Below are 10,855 nucleotides of genomic sequence, written 5' to 3'. Positions count from 1 at the left end.
TTTGACACTCTGAGCACACCCAGCCACAGTGATGCACACTCAAACAAACATACAGCTATCAGCCAGAAATGACACGCAGAACCCTCAGCCAGACAAAATAGCACTTAAACATACATTTCAGACATTTACAGCCTCCAGAGCCTGGAAGCGTCTTGACCTCCCATCCAGTTGCCCAAAATTTTATTGTCAGAGCAGAATTAACTTATTTTATCCGTGGCAAGTGGGAAGGATCATCTCACTAGTAAGTTAAAATTATCGTTGCTTGGCTCATACAGGTTATCTCGATTTTACCTTACGCTGCAAGTAGTTACTGATCTGCTTGTTTCTGCCTGTGAGCCTTTGGCGCAATACACACCAGCAGCTGCAGTACATTTTCCTATCCTGATTTAAATAATAGACTTTGTTTTTTCCTATCATGTTATCTCTGTTGGCATTTTTACTTTTTATAACTAATGAAAGTGACTGTACATGGATGTAAAGTTTTCAGAAGATCTCCCTTTTTTCATTTGGATTTGTGTTTTTGTGTGTCTGACCCTGAGTGCTGTGCATAATGTGAGTGTCTGAGTGCTGATTTGTTCTTGTGTCTGTGAGTTATGCCCATATGCAAGTGCTGGGAGTTCTTGTGAAAGCATCGAGTTGTCTGAGTGCTGAATCGAGTTTAACCATGATTCACCGAGCGCACCCCCCATTTTTCAGGAGGTGGTTGATTGTAGTTCTTTCTTGCTTTACCCAATACCCATAACAGTGGTAACAGTGATTTTGTCCCCCACCAAGACTATGACCCTTAGGCATGTTAAAAAGACAATGGCAGGATTGAACCCCTACCGCCACCAGTTTAAACCAAAGGCACCTAAGGAAAAGGCTAATGTGCTATCTTAGTGGAAGAGGTGGATAGATTATTTCACTGAGAAATATGTAGTCTGTTGTCTTTACTAAAGTCAAATCATATCATGTGAAGCTTGCTGAATTATTTTAAATTCTAGCTACCTTTGCCTATATATAAAATCCTCATAATAAACTTGTTTTTTACACATTAAAGAACATTTTATATCAACAGCAAAGTAATGACAAAGGAAACAATAGTCCATGCCACACACAAAGTTCATTATGCTGAATGACACATACTGACAAAATTAATTACAAGACAAATATTGTCAGTATATATGTACAGTATATACAAAAACAGCAGATCCAAGTTATATATATACAGGTATAAACATTCAAGTGACCGATTTCCTTTACATTTAGATTTCTTCATACTTTCTCCTTTTTGGACCCGTGTTCTCCTCCTCTTTCCTGTACTGATGTCTGTAAGAAAGACACAAAAATAGAACTTGCAGCTTATTCTGAAAGTGTGAATTTGTTTGGCAATGCATTGTAACACATAGACAAACACTTGTTTCAAGAAAGTGAAGAAAAAAAATGTTTACTGCAACCTTTCCTTTAAAGAATATTTTTATTGCTTTACTACTTATTTGAAAATTAAAATAATTTAGTACTGGACCTAGAATAGAAAAATCTAATTGCACACTGCTACTCGACGGCTCCCAGTGCATCAGCCCTCTCGGTGCCAGAAGTTTAACAGTATCAAACAAGACTTGAGCACAAGGCTCCTTTCATGTGTAGTGCATGCAGCAGAGGAGCCTCCAAAAAGTAAAAAAAAAAAAAAAAAAAGGGGGGGGCAGGCTGCATTGTTGTGAACAATGGTTCCCAGTGCAGGGGACAGTCTCTGGGAAACGTCATTCCCACTCCCCCACGTCGGAAGTCTTGAGTGATGATGCAAGACTTCCATTACGAATGGAACAGGATGCTCTATTCCTGTGTAGTGTGTGCTGCTGATCGGTCAGAGACTGATCAAGAGCCTCAGAAAAGTAAAAAAAAACAAAAAAAAAAAAACCACAAATATAATTAAAGTGCTGTCATGCAGGTGATCCACCCCCACCCCCTAATAAAATCAGTAAGATAAATCACAAAACACATAATTACAATAAGAAAATACCGTAGACCCACATTTTGTTTGGTGGTTTTTTTTTACATGGACTGATGACTCTTTGTGGATTACAACTCTCATCACCCCTAGCCAAGCAGGTAAGAGTGATAGGAGTTGTGGCTCATAAAAGCAGGTGCACCAGAAGCAAAAGGTTGGCATGAAAATGCATCTTTTGTTTAATCAAAATTTTGTGGTGTATGGTGTATTTAACACTTTATTTTCTGTGTGTCTACATTACCTTATACTGTGTAATGTTGCACTGTGAAATAAGTGTCACGTAGTGTGACCCGGAGATTTCAACAAAATCCTACGCACGTGGGGTATTTGTTTACTTTAGTTTTCTTTTCCAATTGTCATAAAACAGTATTAAAATAAACATCTATAGTTACATATATCTGAAACAATGAGCAGAAGAAATTACAATACATACATTAATCTGTGCCCTTTCATTCCTCCCCACTTACCGAGACTGCCACCGTCTCCCATTGTTCCACACTCTGCCAAAGGAAGGAAGCCAGGCTTCGTTTGTTTGAGCATTGTGGTCAAAGTTTGCCCCCACTCGGTTTGGTGGCAGTTTCTTCAACTTCATTATCTCCTCTGTAATGAAAATTGAATCAAATGATGCATTTAGAAATTACATCCCTCATCCCTGGTCATTCGAAAAATATTTTGTAATTTCCTTATCACAAAAACAAGGAGGTCCAACATTTTTACTGTACTTATTTTCAAGTATCACAAAAAGAAAAAAAAACGCACAATCTTCATAATTGACCTGAAATAAATATATTCCAAATGGAGTAAAATGTCACAAAAAGAAAATCAAGCTAGAAGAAACATTGTGGTCATAAAGCTAATGTATTTGAAAGCATAGTAAAGGAGCTTAGTGATTCCCCCGTATGTTCCCCGTTCACTTACTATGCTTGAGAAAGCCTGCATGTGATGGTCCGATTTCCTCTTGTTCCTTTTCATCAGGTAACATCCAAGGCGGGATGGCACCTAACAAGGTGAAGCAGATATAAACAAGACAAAGCAACAAGGACTCCATAACTACTATGATACTGTGTAACGGTTAAAAATACATATAATAATAATAATATCGAGGGCATGCAACATACTGGCACAGTTTAAGCCGTTAAACATCTTAAAAGAGCTGGCTTACGCAAGAGACCTCCCTATGGGTGTGCGCATGCAGAAAGTGATTGATTTCAATGGAAGAACTTTATTTTTACCATCACTACTTCAATATAATGTCTTCTCCTCACCTGTATGTATATTTCCCTCTAGGGACATCACCTGTAGGACACAGAGAGCCAAATCAACTTAGCACCTGTCAATGGAGACTTTTATTCCGCCAAACATATTCAGATGTTTCACATATCGTAGCAGCAAACTGATTACAGACCGTTATAACAAGCTTTTTACAAATTGCCAATAAGAATAAGGTATGGAGGGGGGGGGGATATTTCAATGAAGACAGAGAGAGATAGCTTTCCACGTCTAAATACAGAACTATTAATTACCTGCTGACCAATAAATGTCAGATGTGGTTGTACAATTTCAGGTGATGTTAAATGTACACCGCTGGGTCCAGGCTCTTCCGAATCCAGATCTACCATTTCCCTAATAAAAGTGATTCGTTTATTGTGGAAAGGTCAAATAGTTTATATCGTTTTTTGCTTAGCAGAATTTGTAAACCCTGGCATTTAAGTGAGCAGAATTGGGATCGACGCTAATGCAAACATACAATCTGATGTAGTTTATTCATGTTTGCTTATTTTACAACCTGTTTACTTAAAACACGCTCTATCGTTTTACTTGAATACTGATTGCTTTTCTACTGCTGATGTAATGAAGGGTACGCTTGCAGCCTGCCAGCAAAATTGTGAGCTCACCTACAAATCAAATTAATGGGAAGAATCCAACGTTATATGTTAAATGTAGGCCGATTTATCATTATAAATAATAAGTAAATGGAGAAACAACCCCCTTGAATTTATCTAAGATCTTATTGCAGACTTATGACTATACACTGCAAAATCACTCTCTGAAATGTAGGCTAGCCTTGGACTTAAATATTGTTACATAGAAACGCATACAACACAAGTTATATATCTTACCGGGACAGGACTTGCTCGCTGCTTCTCCTGGTCACCATCTCTTTTTCTTCAGTAGGATGTATTACAGGCTGGATGTGATTCAGGAAGTATTAACACTGTCTAGTTTTTTCCCTTTTCAAAAAGACAAAATCCCCCCCTCCCCCCCTTAACAGGACAATATTCCTGCTCTTGCTCATTACATTTATAGAGCACCACCAGATTCCTTAGCAGTACTGCTAAATGTGAGAATGAAAATGTAAATGTTAATATGGTCAGCTGGATGTACAGATGCAAGACACACCGGTACGCAGGGAGAGGGCTCGGTTCTTCTAATCTTATCTATTTGGGGTTTAAGCGGGATGAGATGGAGAGGGGGGCTGCTTGGGTAAGGAGGATGGGATTATAGTCAGGGTCACGCTATTTATTGTTTTATATAGCCCCATCATATATTTTTGAGTAAGGCAGCCAGTGAACAGACTGACGGAGGGGAGAGGTGTAAAGGGATGAGAGGAAAATAAGTCTGACAGCAGCGTTCATGGTGGATTGTAAAAGGGTGACGGCGGGAGATAACAAGGGCATGGAGAAGATTCTTGGTGGTATCTCGTGTTAGCAAGGGACAAATGCGGACAATGTTTTTAAGATGAGACAGCAGCTTATTTGAGAGAGTATCTGGAGGTAAGGGTCAAGAGTTTAAATTCAATTCTGGAGGGCATGGGAGTCAATGGTGGGATTGGCACAACTGGGCAGCAGAGAAAAAGAAATGGTATAAGAAATCTAATCTGTCATGATATGTCAAAGATCTTAGAAGTACAGTTAGCTTATAGGATGAGATGTGGTGGGAGCTCCCTAATGCACTCAAATAACTGTTTTGAATATATTTTCTTCTCTAATTTGAAAAGAAGACACTGACAGTAACAGCTTATTGCCATGATATGATGTTCCTTCTGTGAGGTACTCACCAAAACAAAGTATGTCTGTGAAACGTTTAACTTTGCACATTTCAGGGCAGAAATGCATATGAAGAAGTTGTGTAGTAGGGCTGATAGGATTTAATAAAGCGAGGCGCATCCATCTACCATCTATATTTTGTATACGTCTAGAATTAGCTTTGAGTGGATACAGCTCAGAGCAGCTCAGAAAACAAACCTCTAAAACGCTCTGAAGCATTTCAAGTCGTCTCTGTTCAGCTTCTCGGATCTTCGTTGCAACCTGATTGAGAGAATGCAGACATAAGCTCGGTCATAAAGCACCTTTCTACCACAAAAAACTGCCAATAAAATAATTATTTTTACCTCTTTAATTAGCGTATCCTCTGTTTCCTCATAGTTTTCCAGAGCTTTCACCACAGATGACTTGAACCTATGACAGAGATTGTGGGCACTTTTATGTAGGGTTCCCTGAGAATTCTCCTGCTCATCAGAGTGTAAATACTTAAAGGTACACTTCAGTCAGTTTGTGTGCATGAACGATCGGCGCTTCCACTGATTTTAATGCATTTCCTGTGCAAATCATCAGACCACAGATGAGACGAGGAGCTGCAGATTCTACCTTTTGTAGTTTGCTTAGTTTTATATATTTTTTTCTTTGTTGAGGCTGCCTGGGACATTAAACTGTCCCTTCAAAGAATACGGTGTTCTTGATTCCAATATTATTTGAGAAAATCTATCTAAACAAACCTTTTAATTAAAGCACAGTAACATCTCATCATGTAATAGAGATTATATATTTTATTCCTAGAACGGGATAGTGTCATTATTTATCATCTAGGAATAGAGATCCAAAATTATCATTTTGTACCCAGTCTTATGCGTTTCAAAGATGGAGGCTTCCCCATCATCTCAGGAGTATGATTCCTTGGTCTACATAGAATTAGCCACCTCTTGTTTCTTAAACTGTGCATCTGTTTCAATAGAGGAACCGTGTTTAACTATTATATACAGCTGAGAAACCAACTCGGCACAGAAAGTACTGTGATCAATGTAAAAACCAAGGAGTAGACCCAAAACAAGCCTGAAGCTTCAGTTGAGCGTAGCCTTAATTATAAAATCTACAATTCCTCATAATAGAAGCTGCCTTCAATGGTATTTCTTTAATCATTTTACATATATTTAATTACTTTTTTGTACTGAATTGCAGATTTGAAAATAGTTTATAACGCACCCTTGTTTAAATGAAATCCACCCTGCTCCTGATGCAAATTGCTCATAGAATATTAACTAACCCAAGAGATTCCAGGGTTGAATAATTCAATTACCCCAATTATAATCGGCTAAACCCAGCATGGCAATTGATAAACCCCAGTGAGAATCGCCTGTAAGAAAGGATGAATTATGTCCCCAGAATGTGTAAGACACTTTCTGAATGTTATCATACGGATTTAACCATGAATTCTGAGACATAACAAAAATGTGTAATAATTTGTCTTTCTGGACAATGGTGACAGGATGACTCAACTACAACATTAACCGTTACCTTTCATAGTCTTCCAATGTAAGAATAAATCGCAACTTTAATTTTGCTTCTGCCTGGTGTATCCACCAGAACTTGTTTACTGCTTTTGCATGTTCTGAACTGTAAAATATTAAGAATAGTAATAATAATAATTGTGATACACAGGTATGAACCAACCCATTTGTCCTTCGTGTCAACTGTAAAATATTTATCTATACATCAGTCTCACAAACAATATTACACGCTCCTTTGGGGGGGTACAAACGTTCCAATCTTAACCAGCAATGGAGTTCAAAATACACTGCAACACTTCAAATGGTTCCAGAGGCATCCATCAAGACACAGATAAATACAGTAAGCATGTTGTAATTTATATGAAATTATGTAAAATACAGCATCATATTTCCATGTCTACTGACAAATATAAAATTCATTATGTATTACATGTTTCCTTACAGGCAAGATTAAATAAATTAGAAGTTGAATTGTAAGTAATTAGAGAGGATCTTGCAACATAACACATCTTCAAAGTACTCAAAAGTTATGGAGTTGCACTATAGTCATTTGAAGTAGCTTTCACCAGAAATCACTGGAGATCTCGTGTTATGAGGTCATACGGTGACACCAGTATTCAGATCTTAAGCTGTAAGCACTTTGGGCTGGAGCTGCAAGATGGCAGCAGCTGATTGCTTGTTTAACTTGTTTTACCCTGGATAAAGGGACAGCCCAGTCCCTTTATTTGAAGCGTATATTGGTGTCCGTTTTGCATTACCCTTAAAAGTAGATAATGGTATTTATAGCATACAGAAAAAAATAACCACAAAAGATACTTGGTGCAAACCCTTTGATACCTTTGAAAGTGCTCTAAGAAGCTCCCATACAGCACAGTCACATTCCCATCACTTGTGTGTTTGTCGACTTCCTTGCCGCAGCAGTGACACCAGAATTTCTTCTCATGTTCCTGAGGATTAAACTTTACAACTGAAGCGGCTTTAATCATCTTCCGTGCAGCATCCACCTGATCAAACACCACAAAGGAATAAGAACATGTATATATTTTTTATAAGTGTTATTAAACAAACCAGAGTCCAACTGCCACCTCTGCAGGAAACATAATGGGTACGATCACATGGATTCTACTCCAAAGGTTCTGAAATGTAACAAATCTTACTTAATTTAGATGCCGATCTTTAACAAGTAAAGAATAAGCATGACAGATTAAGCTCAGTCTAAAAGCGATCCACTAGAACATTTTACCCTGAATTATAATATTCTTATTACTGCTTCTGCGCTTTAGGGCATCACAATGTGAACACACACACACACATATATATATATATATATATATATATACACACAAACACACACACGTCTTCTGAGAGAATGTAAACAAACACCAGATAGCACACAGAGCAGGTGATGAGCACGATGGTTTATATCATAAATGACAACAGAATATCCACCTTGCTGTCAAACTCCTTGAGGACATCTGCCAGGCGTTTCTGGTGTCCCTTCTCATAAACATGTTTCCTTCTGCCAGAGAAGACAGTCCGCCGACACAGCAAGCACTGATACACCGCCATGTTCCCATGGAACCCGAGCCATCCGCTCCCGGAAGTGTAACTACAACACGAATGACGTAATCACGCACGCGGACGTTACGCAGCCTGTCTCCTGTCATCTCCCTTTTCGCGTCGCCAGCGTGAGATGAGCGAATCGCGGTGTCAAGAGACTGTAAGACGTAGTCGATGCTGGCTGCTCCGGTGAAGACAAACAGGACAATATAATAATATTAATGAATGACTTAATGACCCCGGTGCATCCGCCGTTTATGTAACGTGCTGCCGTAGTTCACGTTTGGGCCACTTGCTTAACTTTCCCTTCTTTCCTAGTGCTAATGACGGGAAAGCGTCAGGGTAAACCCTTCACATCTGGGTTTAATTGTCCCTCAGGGACCGTGCTGGGAGAACCTGGGTTTGTAAACAGATAAGCGTTGGGTGGTGCTTTTAACGCAGATGCGTTCGTTTTGCCCGCAGGGGAAAGGCGGCCCGACCTCTTCGCATGATCTGCACTCATATTCACTATTAAGCCGTGTCCAGTCATTAAACTATGGATTGGATCAAAAAGCCTCTGTCTGTGGTTGTGAAGAAGGTAGAGACCTTCTAAACAGGAGGCTGATTAGATGATCATGCTGGCCCTGCAGGTCTGAGAGTTTCGTTTCAAACCGAATATCTCCAAAATAATTACAATTATTGGCAAACAAAAAGCATAAGATACAGGTGGTTGTAATTAACAAAGGGCTGTAGCGTTGAGGGCTACAGCTGCCCTCGAAGTACTGTAGTATAGTACAATATAATTGCCCATCATTACCTGATTTCCCATGGAGATATTTTACTTGTTACAAAGAATGGAGCAAGTGATACAATTTCACCTCAATTTGTTTAAGCCAAGTTATCGTACCACTTGTCTTCTGCCTTAAACATGTTGCTGTCTTTTAATGTTGGTTCACAGCAAAGCCAATGAGTTCCAGGGAGGCAGATGGACCACCTGTCACCCTAACCCATAGTCCATGTCCAATAGCAACCATAGTGACTGGGTTTAGCCGCACATCATTTTGCCATTCCTTTGGTTCTCATCATATGAAATATTGTTCTGGGAACAGTAAATGCTGCTTGGAAATGACCAAAAGTCTGGGGGATAGCTGCTATTAATTTAATTAGCATACACTGTCCTAATTTGGCCAAAAAGAAGGACCCTCCATTTAGTGGGTATAATATTAATTCTCTGGTTTTTGAACCGCAATATACAATGTTTAATTATGTTGCCTATCCTTGTAGATTGACATTTTTGCCTCCAGCTATTGTGGATGTTTGTGTTCTTTGTGTATAATGTAGACTTCTGGTCCAGGTTGAGCATGCAACTCCACATTATTACCTGTTGTCCTTGACAGAGTTCTAGGCTACGGACCCATAATCCCTACTTTGGGATTGGGACAGTGGCTGAAAATGGGGATTGTCCTGCAAAAAAAGTGGATGGTGGGGAGTTAACTGGGTTTTGATCTTTGTAGGGAAAGACAGAAGCTGTCCAGTATATGTTATAGTATATAGCAGTTTATTCACTAAAGTGGGAGCTTTTAACTCGCCAACTTTATTATGATAATGGGCCCACCACTGCAGAAGAAGAACCAAGTTGCTCCTGAATCATGTCATCATTATTCAAAATCTCACAAATTAGGAATAGATCTTGAAAATCCCCTATATTATACATATTATACAATACCTTGAAAGTGCAAATCTCCTAAAAACATTTGCTTTAATGTGTTAATGAGGAAACATACTTTGTTAGCTGATAAAATTAAATATTTATATAGTTTGTGTCCATAGCTCATGTTTAAAGAGTGTCCCCAAACCCTATTCATATTTGTGTATACATATTCCTCAGCTCCAGATATAAAAATAGACATAAGACCTTGTGGGTGTATGACTAGGTTTCCACTTGGGTATTTTTTGCAAAAACGCCCATAATAACGCCAATTCAGCCACACTGCGTTTTATTCGTGAAAAAAAGCTGCGGCCGGATGTTAGCTGTTCTTCAATAGGAAATCGCACAATGCCATATCCGCTTGGCGTTTTTCTGTTTGGCGTTGTTTTCAGTCCTCTTTGGCGTTTTACTGCTTTTTTGGGCTCTGTGGCAGTTTTTCAAAATCGCAGCGTTTTTCTCCAATAGAAGTCTATAGGAGAGGAAAACGCCATGTGGGTTTTGCCTTGGCGTTTTTTTCCACAGTTACAAAAAAGGGGCAGGACCCAGGAAGAGGAAGAGCTGCCATTTTCCCAGTACTGTGGTAAAAATTGTATCTGCTTGTACACTGTGTGCTGTCTCTGTGTAATTTATTAGCAGCATGGCACCCAGAATTGTCTTTGATGTGTCCAAGCTTATTAAACTAGTGAGTATCCCTTGCAATTTGCACCATCATTTGGGGCCAATCTTCCTAGAGGAGCAGACATTCGGAATAAAGCGTGCCTTACAAACCACAGAAAAGAGAAAAAAGGGTCCGCCGGGGGTGTTTAAGTAGAACTCTACCAAGGAAATGACATCAGGAGGGGGCACATACTCGCCATTTATCCTAATCCCTTTTAGCTGGGTGAAAATTCTAACTTGTAAAGGCTGGCAAAAAAACGTCAAAAAAGCAATTTCCACAGAAAGGCAAAAACGCCAAAACGCAGGAATATGCAGCGGCAGTTTTCCTGGTGTTTTTCATCAGGAAGCTGAGATCAATAACATAAAGCATAGCTTCAATATTAATGATTTTCATGTTCTG

General features: G+C 39.1%; 1 protein-coding gene across 1 annotated transcript; it reads right to left on the bottom strand.

The window, feature by feature from the left end:
* Positions 1 to 1,244: 1,244 nt before the first annotated feature.
* On the bottom strand, positions 1,245 to 8,120 carry LOC149298053 (centrosomal AT-AC splicing factor-like). Its single transcript, XM_089487906.1, has 6 exons — positions 8,001 to 8,120; positions 5,233 to 5,295; positions 3,253 to 3,283; positions 2,906 to 2,986; positions 2,455 to 2,587; positions 1,245 to 1,308 (listed from the first exon to the last, which is right to left on the bottom strand). The coding sequence occupies exons 1-6, from the start codon at positions 8,118 to 8,120 to the stop codon at positions 1,245 to 1,247; spliced, it is 492 nt and encodes a 163-aa protein (XP_089344032.1).
* Between the last annotated feature and the right edge of the window lie 2,735 nt (positions 8,121 to 10,855).

The sequence above is a fragment of the Sceloporus occidentalis genome, unplaced genomic scaffold, assembly GCF_023333645.1.
Source record: "Sceloporus occidentalis isolate IW3139 unplaced genomic scaffold, rSceOcc1.0.p SCAF_35, whole genome shotgun sequence".
Lineage (NCBI taxonomy): Eukaryota > Metazoa > Chordata > Lepidosauria > Squamata > Phrynosomatidae > Sceloporus > Sceloporus occidentalis.
This window is presented reverse-complemented; position numbering and strand designations above follow the sequence as displayed.

Bases quoted from the DNA above. Each gene is read 5' to 3' on its own strand.
- LOC149298053 (XM_089487906.1), bottom strand. From the start codon at position 8,120: ATGGCGGTGTATCAGTGCTTGCTGTGTCGGCGGACTGTCTTCTCTGGC. The intron at 5,296-8,000 runs GTGGATATTCTG...TCTCTCAATCAG, and splicing joins TCAAGGAGTTTGACAGCAAG to GTTGCAACGAAGATCCGAGA. The intron at 2,987-3,252 runs GTGAGGAGAAGA...TCACCTTGTTAG, and splicing joins AGAGGGAAATATACATACAG to GTGCCATCCCGCCTTGGATG.